At 34.9% G+C, this 11,613-nt stretch overlaps 1 protein-coding gene and 2 non-coding genes across 3 annotated transcripts; all 3 read right to left on the bottom strand.

The window, feature by feature from the left end:
* Positions 1-8,752: 8,752 nt before the first annotated feature.
* Positions 8,753-9,454, bottom strand: LOC148949458 (uncharacterized). Its single transcript, XM_089092704.1, has one exon. It carries the CDS (start codon positions 9,452-9,454, stop codon positions 8,753-8,755), a length of 702 nt encoding a protein of 233 aa, XP_088948830.1.
* A 1,189-nt stretch (positions 9,455-10,643) lies between these two features.
* Positions 10,644-10,725, bottom strand: TRNAS-GCU (transfer RNA serine (anticodon GCU)). Its single transcript has one exon. It is a non-coding gene; the product is annotated as a tRNA-Ser (tRNA).
* A 281-nt stretch (positions 10,726-11,006) lies between these two features.
* On the bottom strand, positions 11,007-11,088 carry TRNAS-GCU (transfer RNA serine (anticodon GCU)). Its single transcript has one exon. It is a non-coding gene; the product is annotated as a tRNA-Ser (tRNA).
* Between the last annotated feature and the right edge of the window lie 525 nt (positions 11,089-11,613).

Genomic DNA, 11,613 nt, shown 5'->3' with positions numbered 1-11,613 from the left:
TTTCAGACTTTTGGTTACTATTGGGCCGACTCGCTTCTTACTTACAGTTTGTTGCCCAAACTGTTTGATTAACTGATGAGATTCGGAAAACACTCTCAGAAGGGAGACTGGTAGCGGGCATGGACATTAAGTTCATGACAACCTCGTATAGGTGTTTCTGAGACCTATATTATCATACTTCAACGACTTGAGTGAACCAGTTTTTTTTTAAACTAAAACTCCTAATTGAAAATCTTCAGAGCCGTGGCAGATCTGGCTGCTGACGAACCATGCCTTGCATTGACCACTGAAACTTCTTCATGTGATTCCCACAAACTGGCTTAATTCTGTGGTGGCTGAATCACAGGGACTGTCACCTCACTTGCATCTGTTGATACAGATTCAGCAGTCTGCAAGGCCAAATCCATGCCTCTTGCTTTTTGCTCTCAACTTGGAGAAGATTGTCAGGGGAAGTATACATATTCATGAAACGTGGATTAAGGTATTTAGTAATCGTGACGGGTGTGACCCGACCAAGACCTATAAGCCTAGAAGACATTTTATCTAGCCAAGCATTCTAGGAGTCCTCAGCAGCATTTGAGGGTCCATCCTCACTAACCCTTCACGTAGTTTAATTTTGAAAACAGGCTATACCAACTTATGGATGCAGCTATGTAAGCTGTAAAGCAGCATGGCCACTGTATTGCTTACATTATGTTTCTTCGTATGTTTCTTCTTCATCTGCGAAACATTTTTCTATGTTTTTTATTTCGCTGGACGTTCACAGGTAGATAGCAGAAAAAACGAAAATATTCGAAACTCTCCAAATATCGTTTTCGATATTGATAGTTACGTTTCGATATCGATATTTGTTTCTATATTTCGATATTGAATGTCGCCCAACACTACTTGTGAAGGCATTGATGACTTAAACCTTGATGATTGATGAGGACCAATCCTACGTATTTGACGTAAGACATTTCTGTTTTCCTCCAACATCCCTTTGGTTATTTCAACTTATTTTCTCACGTTTTTGGCCTCTTCCATCCTCCTTTAGTCCTATTTGACATTTTTCTCTCCTCAAACTTCTTTTAGCTATTAAACGCTCACTCAAACTTTATGCTATTGAAACGTTGTTGAAGCTATTGCTGCGATCATGATGATTTCTCTTTAATGATGTACTAGCTTGCTGATTTGTTGTGTAAGCCTAGTGAAAGTATTGTTGACTGTAACCTTGATGATTGAACCGAATGTTACACAACTATGACTAAAACATCTACTTTATTCAGCCAAAAGCTACTACATTGATCCTAAATCTACTATGTTAAGTATAAAACTGAGATTTCAAGCTTTAAACTACTTTGCCAAGCTAAGTCTATTACATCAAGCCTAAATCTGTTATGTGAAGCCAAAATTTAATATATCAAGCTTAAATCTCCTACATAAATCTCCTCAAGCATAAATCTGCTATAATGCAGATTTACTTCACATATACTATATGAAGCATAAAACTACTATGTCAAGCTTTGGACTTGTAGATTTGGACTTGATATAGTAAATTTAGGCTTGACATAGTACATTGAGATTTGACATAGTAGATTCAAGCTTGATATAGTAGATTCTTAGATCGTCTCTTACTAGGTTGCTAGCTACCGCTGTCCTTTACTAGGTTGCAGCTACCTCTGCAACCATGATGGTTGGAACATCTGGTTATGACGTCTTACATAATTTGTCAACAAGTTTACATTAATCCGGGTAAATAAAAATAATTTTATATTTAAATAATAAAATATTTTAATTTAACCTTAAACTACAAAAATATTAATTATGAGATTCGTCTCTTACTCTTTCAAAGAAGAAAAGCCGTAGGCTTTTTCCTGTTTGTAGTTTTATAGCATAAAACAAACCACAGTTGCAACTGACGTCATCCGGGTTGCAGCGGTAGCTAGCAACCTAGTAAGAGACGATCACGTCCAATGTTAAGAAATATAAAAATCCATAGTTCTTAAAAAAAGAGTCAGATCAAAACAAAAAGTACACCATTAGAACCGCCTTGTCCGAAACCCCTGCATAGTAAAATTTCGGTCCCTTGGCTTGAACAGCAAGGGAAATATATTGGCTTGAAAATTAAGAAAAGTGGCAGCTACTACAACATTCTGCCTAAACGTGATTTTTTTTTATTTTTTTTTTCTTTTTTTTTTCTTTTTTTTTATCTAGATATAGCTTGGCACTGGAACATCGTAGAGTGTTGTTCAATATCTCATTTTAAATGAAATTAATTGGGTTAAAAATCTATAGTAACTAAAATAAATTATTTCTAAAAGAGAATAAATTTTTCCACCAAAAACTGCATTTTGATGTCTTTTCACACTGCAGTCTTTCAAACATAATCGTATACCAGCGGTAAGAATTGAACCCACGCCTCTGAAGAGACTGGTGGCTAACACCAGTGCCTTGGACCACTCGGCCAGGCTGCCTCTCATAAATAAATATATATGTGAATTTGGGTTGCAGCAGTAGCTAGCAACCTAGTAATAGACGATCAGTCCAATGCTAAGAAATATAAAAACCCAAAACTCCTAAAAATAGAGTCAGATCAAAACAAAAGTACATCATTAGATTATAATAAAGAACGACCTCTTGCCTATACTAAATTATATAGGCCACTTAACTATAGTATAGGTTAGTAAATTTACATTAAAAGACGATCACTGAAATAACAAACCATTCCATACATTGGACTTTGTTAGCTACTAATTGATTGTTTGAGTTTCATCTCTTACTATTTAAAAGAAGAAAAAGCCGTAGGCTTTTTCCTGTTTGTATTTATAGTTAAAAAACGAACTCAAGTCCAAAGAAACTGAACCCTGTGGTACATTCACATTATCTTCATTATTTTAGCTAGAATCCGGGTTGCAGCGGTAGCTAGCAACCTAGTAAGAGACGATCACCTCCAATGTCAAGAAATATAAAACCCCCAACTCCTAAAAAAAGAGTCAGATCAAAACAAAAAGTACACCATTAGAACCGCCTTGTCCGAATCCTCTATAAAGGAAACTTACCTCCCTTTGGCTTGAATAACAAAGAAAATATATTGGCTTGAAAATCAAGAAAATTGACTTTTACCACGTTATTCTCCACAAACGGGATATTTTTTTCTTTCCGCTTTTTCTTTCTGCTCAGCTAGCTGGGCACTGGAAAATCATAGAGAGCTGTATAATAGCTCATTTTAAAGGAAATTGCAACATCTAGTCACTTTTGTATTTAAAAATAAAATACTTTTTAAAGTAGAATCAATTTTGTCAAAAAAATTGCATTTTTGATGTATTTTCATACTGCAGTCTTTTCAAAGATATTTGAATTTTGAAGCAATAAAACAGTCCATGTAATGAACTCTATAGTAATAATAGCTACTTGTCTCAATAGTAACCGAAACTCCTGGAACCAAAATTTTCTTTTTTGGCTTAATCGCTAAAATTATTATGTAAACTGCAAAAATATTTATGATGCCTAATCAGTAATAGTAATTTTTTAATTTAAACAACAAAAATACATGAAAATTCTAAAATTAGTTTTGCTTTTTGTCTCCTGGAAGAAATTTTTTTTTCATCTCAGTTCAAATTTATTATTGTATCCTGTAACCCGTAAAGTACATATCTCCATATTATTGTCTCATAATTGCAATTATTTTAGTTTTCAGTCCAGAATCACTAAACTTATTATTTAACCTGCAAAAATATTTATGGTGTCTAACCAATAATACTAATTTTGTAATTCAAACAAGATAAATACCTGAAAATTTTAAAATTAGTTTTGTTTTATGCTAGGTTTTAGATACTCGACACGGGATTTTGTGTGCTTAATAATTTTAAACCTTGAAAAAATATGGTCTCACGCGAGTGGAAAAAAAAGAAAGAATAACCAAAAACAATATCAAAATAGAACAATCCAAATTTCTACTAATAGAAAACTTTACTACACAAAAAATAAAGCTAACATTCTGAAATATATATAATAAAGATCAAACTCTTCCCTATACTAACTTCCATACGCAACTTCACTATAGTTAAGATTACAGTATTTATATTTTTACATTACATTAAAAGACGATCATTCAAAGAGCATACTATCGCATATGTTGGACTTTGTTAGCTGCCTGATTCCTCGTAAAAGATCTTTTTTTTCAAATAAAACTAAATTAATTCCTGAAAAATTTAAACTAAAGTAATTTTATCTAACTGCAAAATGCAAAAATAATTTTTGGTTAGTAAAGAATTTCCGGGTTGCAGCGGTAGCTAGCAACCTAGTAAGAGACGATCATTACACAAAGGATCGATACTGTAAATTGGAATGTTCTAATTACAATAATTCTTACATAGTAAAGAACAAACTTCAGTTCATAGTAACTAAAACAAGATTATAATTAGCTTTGGTATAAAATACTGTCAGCGGTAGGATTCGAACCCATGCCTCCGAATTGAAGAGTGGCTAACACCAGCCCCTTAAACCGCTCGACCACGCTGCCTCACATAACTATGACGTTATAATGCCATTATAAACGCCATAATACTCTAAATTAAAACTCTAAACTAAAACTTAAACTCTTCGATGTGTTTTGCTATCAGGCCACCTTTGTATGAAGCTGTCACTGGATATGATGCTATAGAAAAATCAAAAACTCTAAGATCATTTAGTTTTTAGTTTAGAATCTCTAAAGCTTTTATGTAAATTGCAAAAATATTTATGGTGTCTAAGGAGCATCCGGGTTGCAGCGGTAGCTAGCAACCTAGTAAGAGACGATCACCTCCAATGTCAAGAAATATAAAACCCCCCAACTCCTAAAAAAAGAGTCAGATCAAAACAAAAAGTACACCATTAGAACCGCCTTGTCCGAATCCTCTATAAAGGAAACTTACCTCCCTTTGGCTTGAATAACAAAGAAAATATATTGGCTTGAAAATCAAGAAAATTGACTTTTACCACGTTATTCTCCACAAACGGGATATTTTTTTCTTTCCGCTTTTTCTTTCTGCTCAGCTAGCTGGGCACTGGAAAATCATAGAGAGCTGTATAATAGCTCATTTTAAAGGAAATTGCAACATCTAGTCACTTTTGTATTTAAAAATAAAATACTTTTTAAAGTAGAATCAATTTTGTCAAAAAAATTGCATTTTTGATGTATTTTCATACTGCAGTCTTTTCAAAGATATTTGAATTTTGAAGCAATAAAACAGTCCATGTAATGAACTCTATAGTAATAATAGCTACTTGTCTCAATAGTAACCGAAACTCCTGGAACCAAAATTTTCTTTTTTGGCTTAATCGCTAAAATTATTATGTAAACTGCAAAAATATTTATGATGCCTAATCAGTAATAGTAATTTTTTAATTTAAACAACAAAAATACATGAAAATTCTAAAATTAGTTTTGCTTTTTGTCTCCTGGAAGAAATTTTTTTTTCATCTCAGTTCAAATTTATTATTGTATCCTGTAACCCGTAAAGTACATATCTCCATATTATTGTCTCATAATTGCAATTATTTTAGTTTTCAGTCCAGAATCACTAAACTTATTATTTAAACTGCAAAAATATTTATGGTGTCTAACCAATAATACTAATTTTGTAATTCAAACAAGATAAATACCTGAAAATTTTAAAATTAGTTTTGTTTTATGCTAGGTTTTAGATACTCGACACGGGATTTTGTGTGCTTAATAATTTTAAATCTTGAAAAAATATGGTCTCACGCGAGTGGAAAAAAAGAAAGAATAACCAAAAACAATATCAAAATAGAACAATCCAAATTTCTACTAATAGAAAACTTTACTACACAAAAAATAAAGCTAACATCCTGAAATATAAGAAAAGTTTATTTAAAAGAGATAAAAATGCCACCAAACGCAATAAAGCTCGAGCACGCGTAAGGATTGCTACTAAGATGTCTTGTGATCCAGGATTTAAGAAAATGAAATATGACAGAGCAAAACAGAGGTATCTTACGGATCAGGGGTATCGAGAAGGGAAAATTGAGACAGCGAAACAAAAGAGCAAGGAACGGTATGATAACGATATAGATTACCGAAACAAACATAAGAAAAAAGTTGCTACCAGAATAATGGGTAGATACTGGGGTGACAAAAGCTATAATGAAAGAATTAAATTCTCTGCGAGGTTGTACCGAAGAACGCATAAGGACAAAGGGAAAAATTACATTCAGAAATACAAGAAGATGGCAAATTACAGTAAAGAACGATCTCTCTCCCATAGTAACTGATATGTTACATTAAAAGACGATCATTGGAATAAAAAGTTATTGCATGCATTGGACTTAGTTAGCTACTTGATCGTTTGAGGTTCGTCTCTTACTATTTCAAAGAAGAAAATTTACAATAAGGAACGAACTGTAACCCATAGTATAATAAAGAACGAACTCTTGCCTATATTAACACGTATAGGCAATTATAGAAAGGATCAGTCTAGTAGATCATAAAAAGGGATTACATAAGTTTCATCGGTATCAAGGCTTTGGGGATGGCTGAAACCTAGTAAAGAAAAAGACATGGCACGTATCGGATTTAGTTAGCTTTCTGATTCTCTGAAATTTGTCTCTTACTATTCGAAATAAGAAAAAGCCATAGGCTTTTTCCTGTTTGTGATTTTTATAGTAATGAAGGAACTATAGCCAATCGTATTGTTACATAAAGGATACCACTACAGGCCCTTGTTTTGATGATGATTATGCACAAATCTAGGTTGCAGCGGTAGCTAGCAATTCGGGTTGCAGTGGTAGCTAGCAACCTAGTCAGAGACGACCTCGCCCCTTAGTAAAAAATAAAGTAGCCCATAACTCCTAAAACTAGAATCAGATCAAAAACGAAGCACACTGTTAGAACCGCCTTGTCTGGAACCCCCTATATAGGAAACTTACCGTCCCTTGACTTTTACAATCGTAAGATGTAGCCTGGTCGTCTCTTACTATTCCAATTAAGAAAAAGCCAATGGCTTTTATCTGTTTTGTGATCTTAATTCACGCATGCGTTCAGTAATTTCGGAAGGAATAGCAGCTTTTCGTAAAAATCTGAGTATAAACAAAATCGACAAGGGTGGGATTCGAACCCAGGTTCAGGTTCAGGTTCTTTTATTTACAAACTAAACACAACTACAATATGGGTATGCCCGGCTGAGAGTCTAGCTCGTATTACCAGGCAACCAATAACAAATAAAAACAAAAAAAACATAATATATAACCGCATTTATACATAATCACACTCTTTTGTAAATAGATAAAAAAGAAAGAAAAATGTAAGACTTACCAAGCATCACCCCAAGCCAGCAGCCAAATGGAGAACAAACTAAAACAAAACACCAAAAACAGTGAAGTGAAGCCGTGGGGAAACCCTACCAATAGAATGTGCCAGCGGGAAGACCATAACTGAATTAAAAAAAAAAAATTAAAAAAAAAATGAAATTAAATAAAATGATCAAAGGGTTAGTAAAAGATTTTTTAAATTACCCCGCAGTGTACCAACAGAAAGACTAATATTAAGACCCGACCCATGCACATTCCAAAGTTTGGTTATGCAGTGCCTGAGTGAGAACCTAGATCTCATAGTGCAAGCTCAGGGTTCAACATGCTTAGAAGTTCCCCTCGTTCCATAAACGTGCTCACGTTGATTAAAGAGATCCATAGCATAGAAAATTTTCGGTAGAATTTTAGCAAACTACTTAACACAAAACATCAATCCATGAAAAGATAATAAAAATTCCACTGGTAATATATTAAGGAAAGAAAATATACTTTTATTTGGCGATTTTGATGGTATGGATATTAGGGAGGGAATGAAAGTTTTCAGAATACTCAGTGCTTTATTTTGCTGCCTTTGAGGTGGTTTTATATGAGTTTAAATGTATTCAGAAAAATCAGGGGACAATAACTCAGATAAGAATAGAAAAGGTCAAAATATACCAATCTCATTGCATAAAAAGGTAGAATAAAATTAAAATGCCGGAATATTCCATTATTCCTTCCCAACTTCATTCGCAATTTAGCAATGTATTCCTTCCAACTCATATTTTGATCAGCTAGTACACCTAAATATCTCATATTAGATACACGCTTTAAATAAGTATATTCACCAATGGGTAGTCTACTAAGTTCAGGTAATGACTGGTCAGTACGAAAGAAAATTATGAACTTGGTTTTTGGCATATTAACAGATAATTTATTTGCACTAAACCAAGTTTCTATCCTCTCGAAAGCTGCCAACAAATTCTTCTTAAGCGACATTTCATCAGCACCGCTCACTGTGCAGACCGTATCATCAGCGAATAGGATATTTAGCCCGAGATCATCCAGCGCCCTGTTGATGTCGTTAACATAAATAAGAAAGAGTAGAGGTCCAAGTATGGACCCTTGAGGAACGCTGACTTGACCAGTGATACCAAGTAGTGAAGAGGTAGCATTTCCACTATCCACAAACTGACTGTGCCCAGTTAAATATGAGTCAATCAGAGAATTTGTTGGTTCACGTATACCATAATTTTCCAGTTTACGAAGCAAAATTGTATGACAAATAGTATCGAACGCTTTTTTATATCTATAAATATAGTAGCTGGAATTTCTTTTTTATCCAAAGTGTCGTGTATAAACTGTGTGAGTGTCAGAATCGCATGTTCAGAGCTATGACCCTTCCTAAACCCAAACTGAAGGTCCTTAAAACATCCCCTCTTATCAAAAAACTTCACTATACGGTTGTAAAGACATCGTTCAATTATTTTGCGAATGAAGATAGGATCGAGATTGGCCTGTAGTTTGTTGGATCTTTCACATCATCACCCTTATGCAGGGCTAAAACACGTGCAGACTTTAAGCAAGCTGGGAAACGTCCACTTGAAAAACATAAGTTGATAATATGAACAAAAAATTCTGTAACATCAGGCAATATCCGTTTTAGTAGGCTTGTCGACGAGCCATCTGTACCTTCCGACGACCTATTCTTCAGTTGGTATATAACTTGCAGTAATTCATCTGCTGAGACTAGCGTTAGGAAAAGAGAGCAATCCGATGGAGGCGGCATGTAAGCAGAATATGCTGAATCGGGTAAACTTTGAGTTGGTACCTCAAGTGATGTTACGTGACCAGTATTTGCGAAGTGTTCATTTAGGACACCAACAACATTTCGCTTTCCTTTAACAATTTTCTTGTCTTTTGGTGATAATATCTCGTCCAGAAGGCTTTTCATTTTCTTTATTCCAAGGCATTCATTAATAATCAACCAAGTCTTTTTCGGGGACCCTTCAGCATTTTGAAATTCATGAAGATAGTATGACTGCTTCGCTTGTCGCAGTAACTTTGTCAGACAATTTCTGTACTGGCAAAATTTGGCCTGATTTTCATGTGTAGGATCTGCCATGAATTTCCTGAAGAGGTTATTTTGGTATGGATAGAGGACAGAACACCAGCTGTAATCCATGTTTTTTTTTGTTTAATATAACGCCTAGCTTGCCTGCTTGATAAAGGACATGCCTTATTAAGTACTATTTCAAACTGGTTGATGAAGTATTCTGCAGCTTTGTCCACGTCGTCACATTCTAAGCAGAGAGACCGGTCGAATTGGGAGAGTAAACTTTTCAGTTTATCAATCGAAGCAGCGTCCAGTCTTCTTGACCTCAATGAAGAGGGTTTAGGGGAGGGACCCGTTTCAAGTTCGCACAGGATCGTAAAATGGTCAGAAGTATCATCAACTATAACGTTACAGCCGAGTGTCTCGAAATTTGTGAAAATATTGTCAATTAGTGACGCTGATGACTCCGTGATTCTTGTCGGGATCCGGCATGTTGGAAGCAAACCCGCGGACATAAAAATCGCTACAAAGTCAACGGCAACATTATTCGAAAACATTGAATTCATATCCCTATGTACATAACTAATATCAATATTAAAATCACCCAACATCATTAACTTAAACTTTCTTTGGGTCATCAGCGAGCTAAGTTCATCGAACTTTTCTACAAATTGTTTAGCAGCCGAACTCGGCGGCCTATATAGGACGCAACATAATACTTTCGAAGGACTTAAATCTAACTCAAAATCCAAAGTGCACAACACATTGGATTGGCAAACCAACGCCTTAACCAAGCTAATTATATATAATTAGCTAAATATTATAATATGAAGGCCTCCTTGGATCAGCATCTTATATCCGTAGAGCCAATTATATAGTTTTTGCTTATGAATGTTTCATCTGTTTTGAGAATGCTACGTTTCAGTTCCTGTATAGGATATACATGCGCCTGTATACGCAAGCGTTCAGTAATTTCTGAAGGCATAACAGCTTTTCGTAAAAAATCTGATTATAAACAAAATCGACAAGGGTGGGATTCGAACCCAAAAGTGCACAACACATTGGATTGGCAAACCAAGGCCTTAACCAAGCTAATTATATATAATTAGCTAAATATTATAATAAATAGGCCTCCTTGGATCAGCATCTTATATCCGTAGAGCCAATTATATAGTTTTTGCTTATGATTGTTTCATCTGTTTTGAGAATGCTACGTTTCAGTTCCTGTATAGGCTATACATGCGCCTGTATACGCAAGCGTTCAGAAATTTCTGAAGGAGTAGCAGCTTTTCATAAAAAATCTGATTATATACAAAATCGACAAGGGTGGGATTCGAACCCACACGTGCAGAACACATTAGATTAGCAGTCCAACGCCTTAACCATTCGGCCACCTCGTCTTATTCGATAAAGCTAATTATATATAATTAGCTAAATATTAAACTAAATATTATAATAAAAAGTCCTCCTTGGATTAGCAGTCCAACGTCTTTGCCCCTCGGCCACCTCGTCTTATTGTATAGTGCCGATTATATAGTTTTGGCTTATGAATGTTTCATCTGTTTTGAGGATACTACGTTTCAGCTCCTGTGTAGCCCCACTGTGATCTTAATTCACGCATGCGTTCAGAAATTTCTGAAGGAATAGCAGCTTTCGTAAAAAGTCTGAGTATAGACAAAATCGACAAGGGTGGGATTCGAACCCACATGTGCAGAACATATTGGATTAGCATTCCAACGCCTTAACCATTCGGCCACCTCATCTTATCCGATAAAGCTAATTATATATTTACATAAAGGCTTGATCATCGGATAAAGCTGAAACATAGTAAAGGACAATTATGCAGCGGTACCATTGCATATATTGGACTGAGTTAGCTGCCTGATAAACGGCACCTTTATTTGACGATAGTTTGCATAGACGGCATCTTCTTTATTTTATCTTTTCAACAGATAGTTTGGCACTGGAACATCGTAGAGAGTTATTCAATGGCTTGTGTTAAAGAAAATTATTGGGGTTAAAAAGCTTTTGTAATAAAAACAAATTATTTAAAAAAATCAATGTTACCGCTAAAAACTGCATTTTTATAGCCAATCCTGTTCAATGACGTCATAATCGTAGGTTCTTGCCAGGGCGATCTCTTACTGTACCAATTTTTCTGTTTGTGATTTCACAGTATTCGGGCTGCAGCAGTAGCTAGAAACCTAACAGTACAGACCGAACTCATAGTAAAGATCGAGCTTGGTCAACCAGTTCGTGGTAATGAACTGTATAGTAAGAGCGACTCA

This window comes from Artemia sp. Qi Xiang Cuo, chromosome 8 (genome assembly GCF_049724085.1).
Source record: "Artemia sp. Qi Xiang Cuo chromosome 8, ASM4972408v1, whole genome shotgun sequence".
Lineage (NCBI taxonomy): Eukaryota > Metazoa > Arthropoda > Branchiopoda > Anostraca > Artemiidae > Artemia > Artemia sp. Qi Xiang Cuo.
Note: the sequence above shows the minus strand (reverse complement) of the source record. Positions and strands in the feature narration are given on the sequence as shown.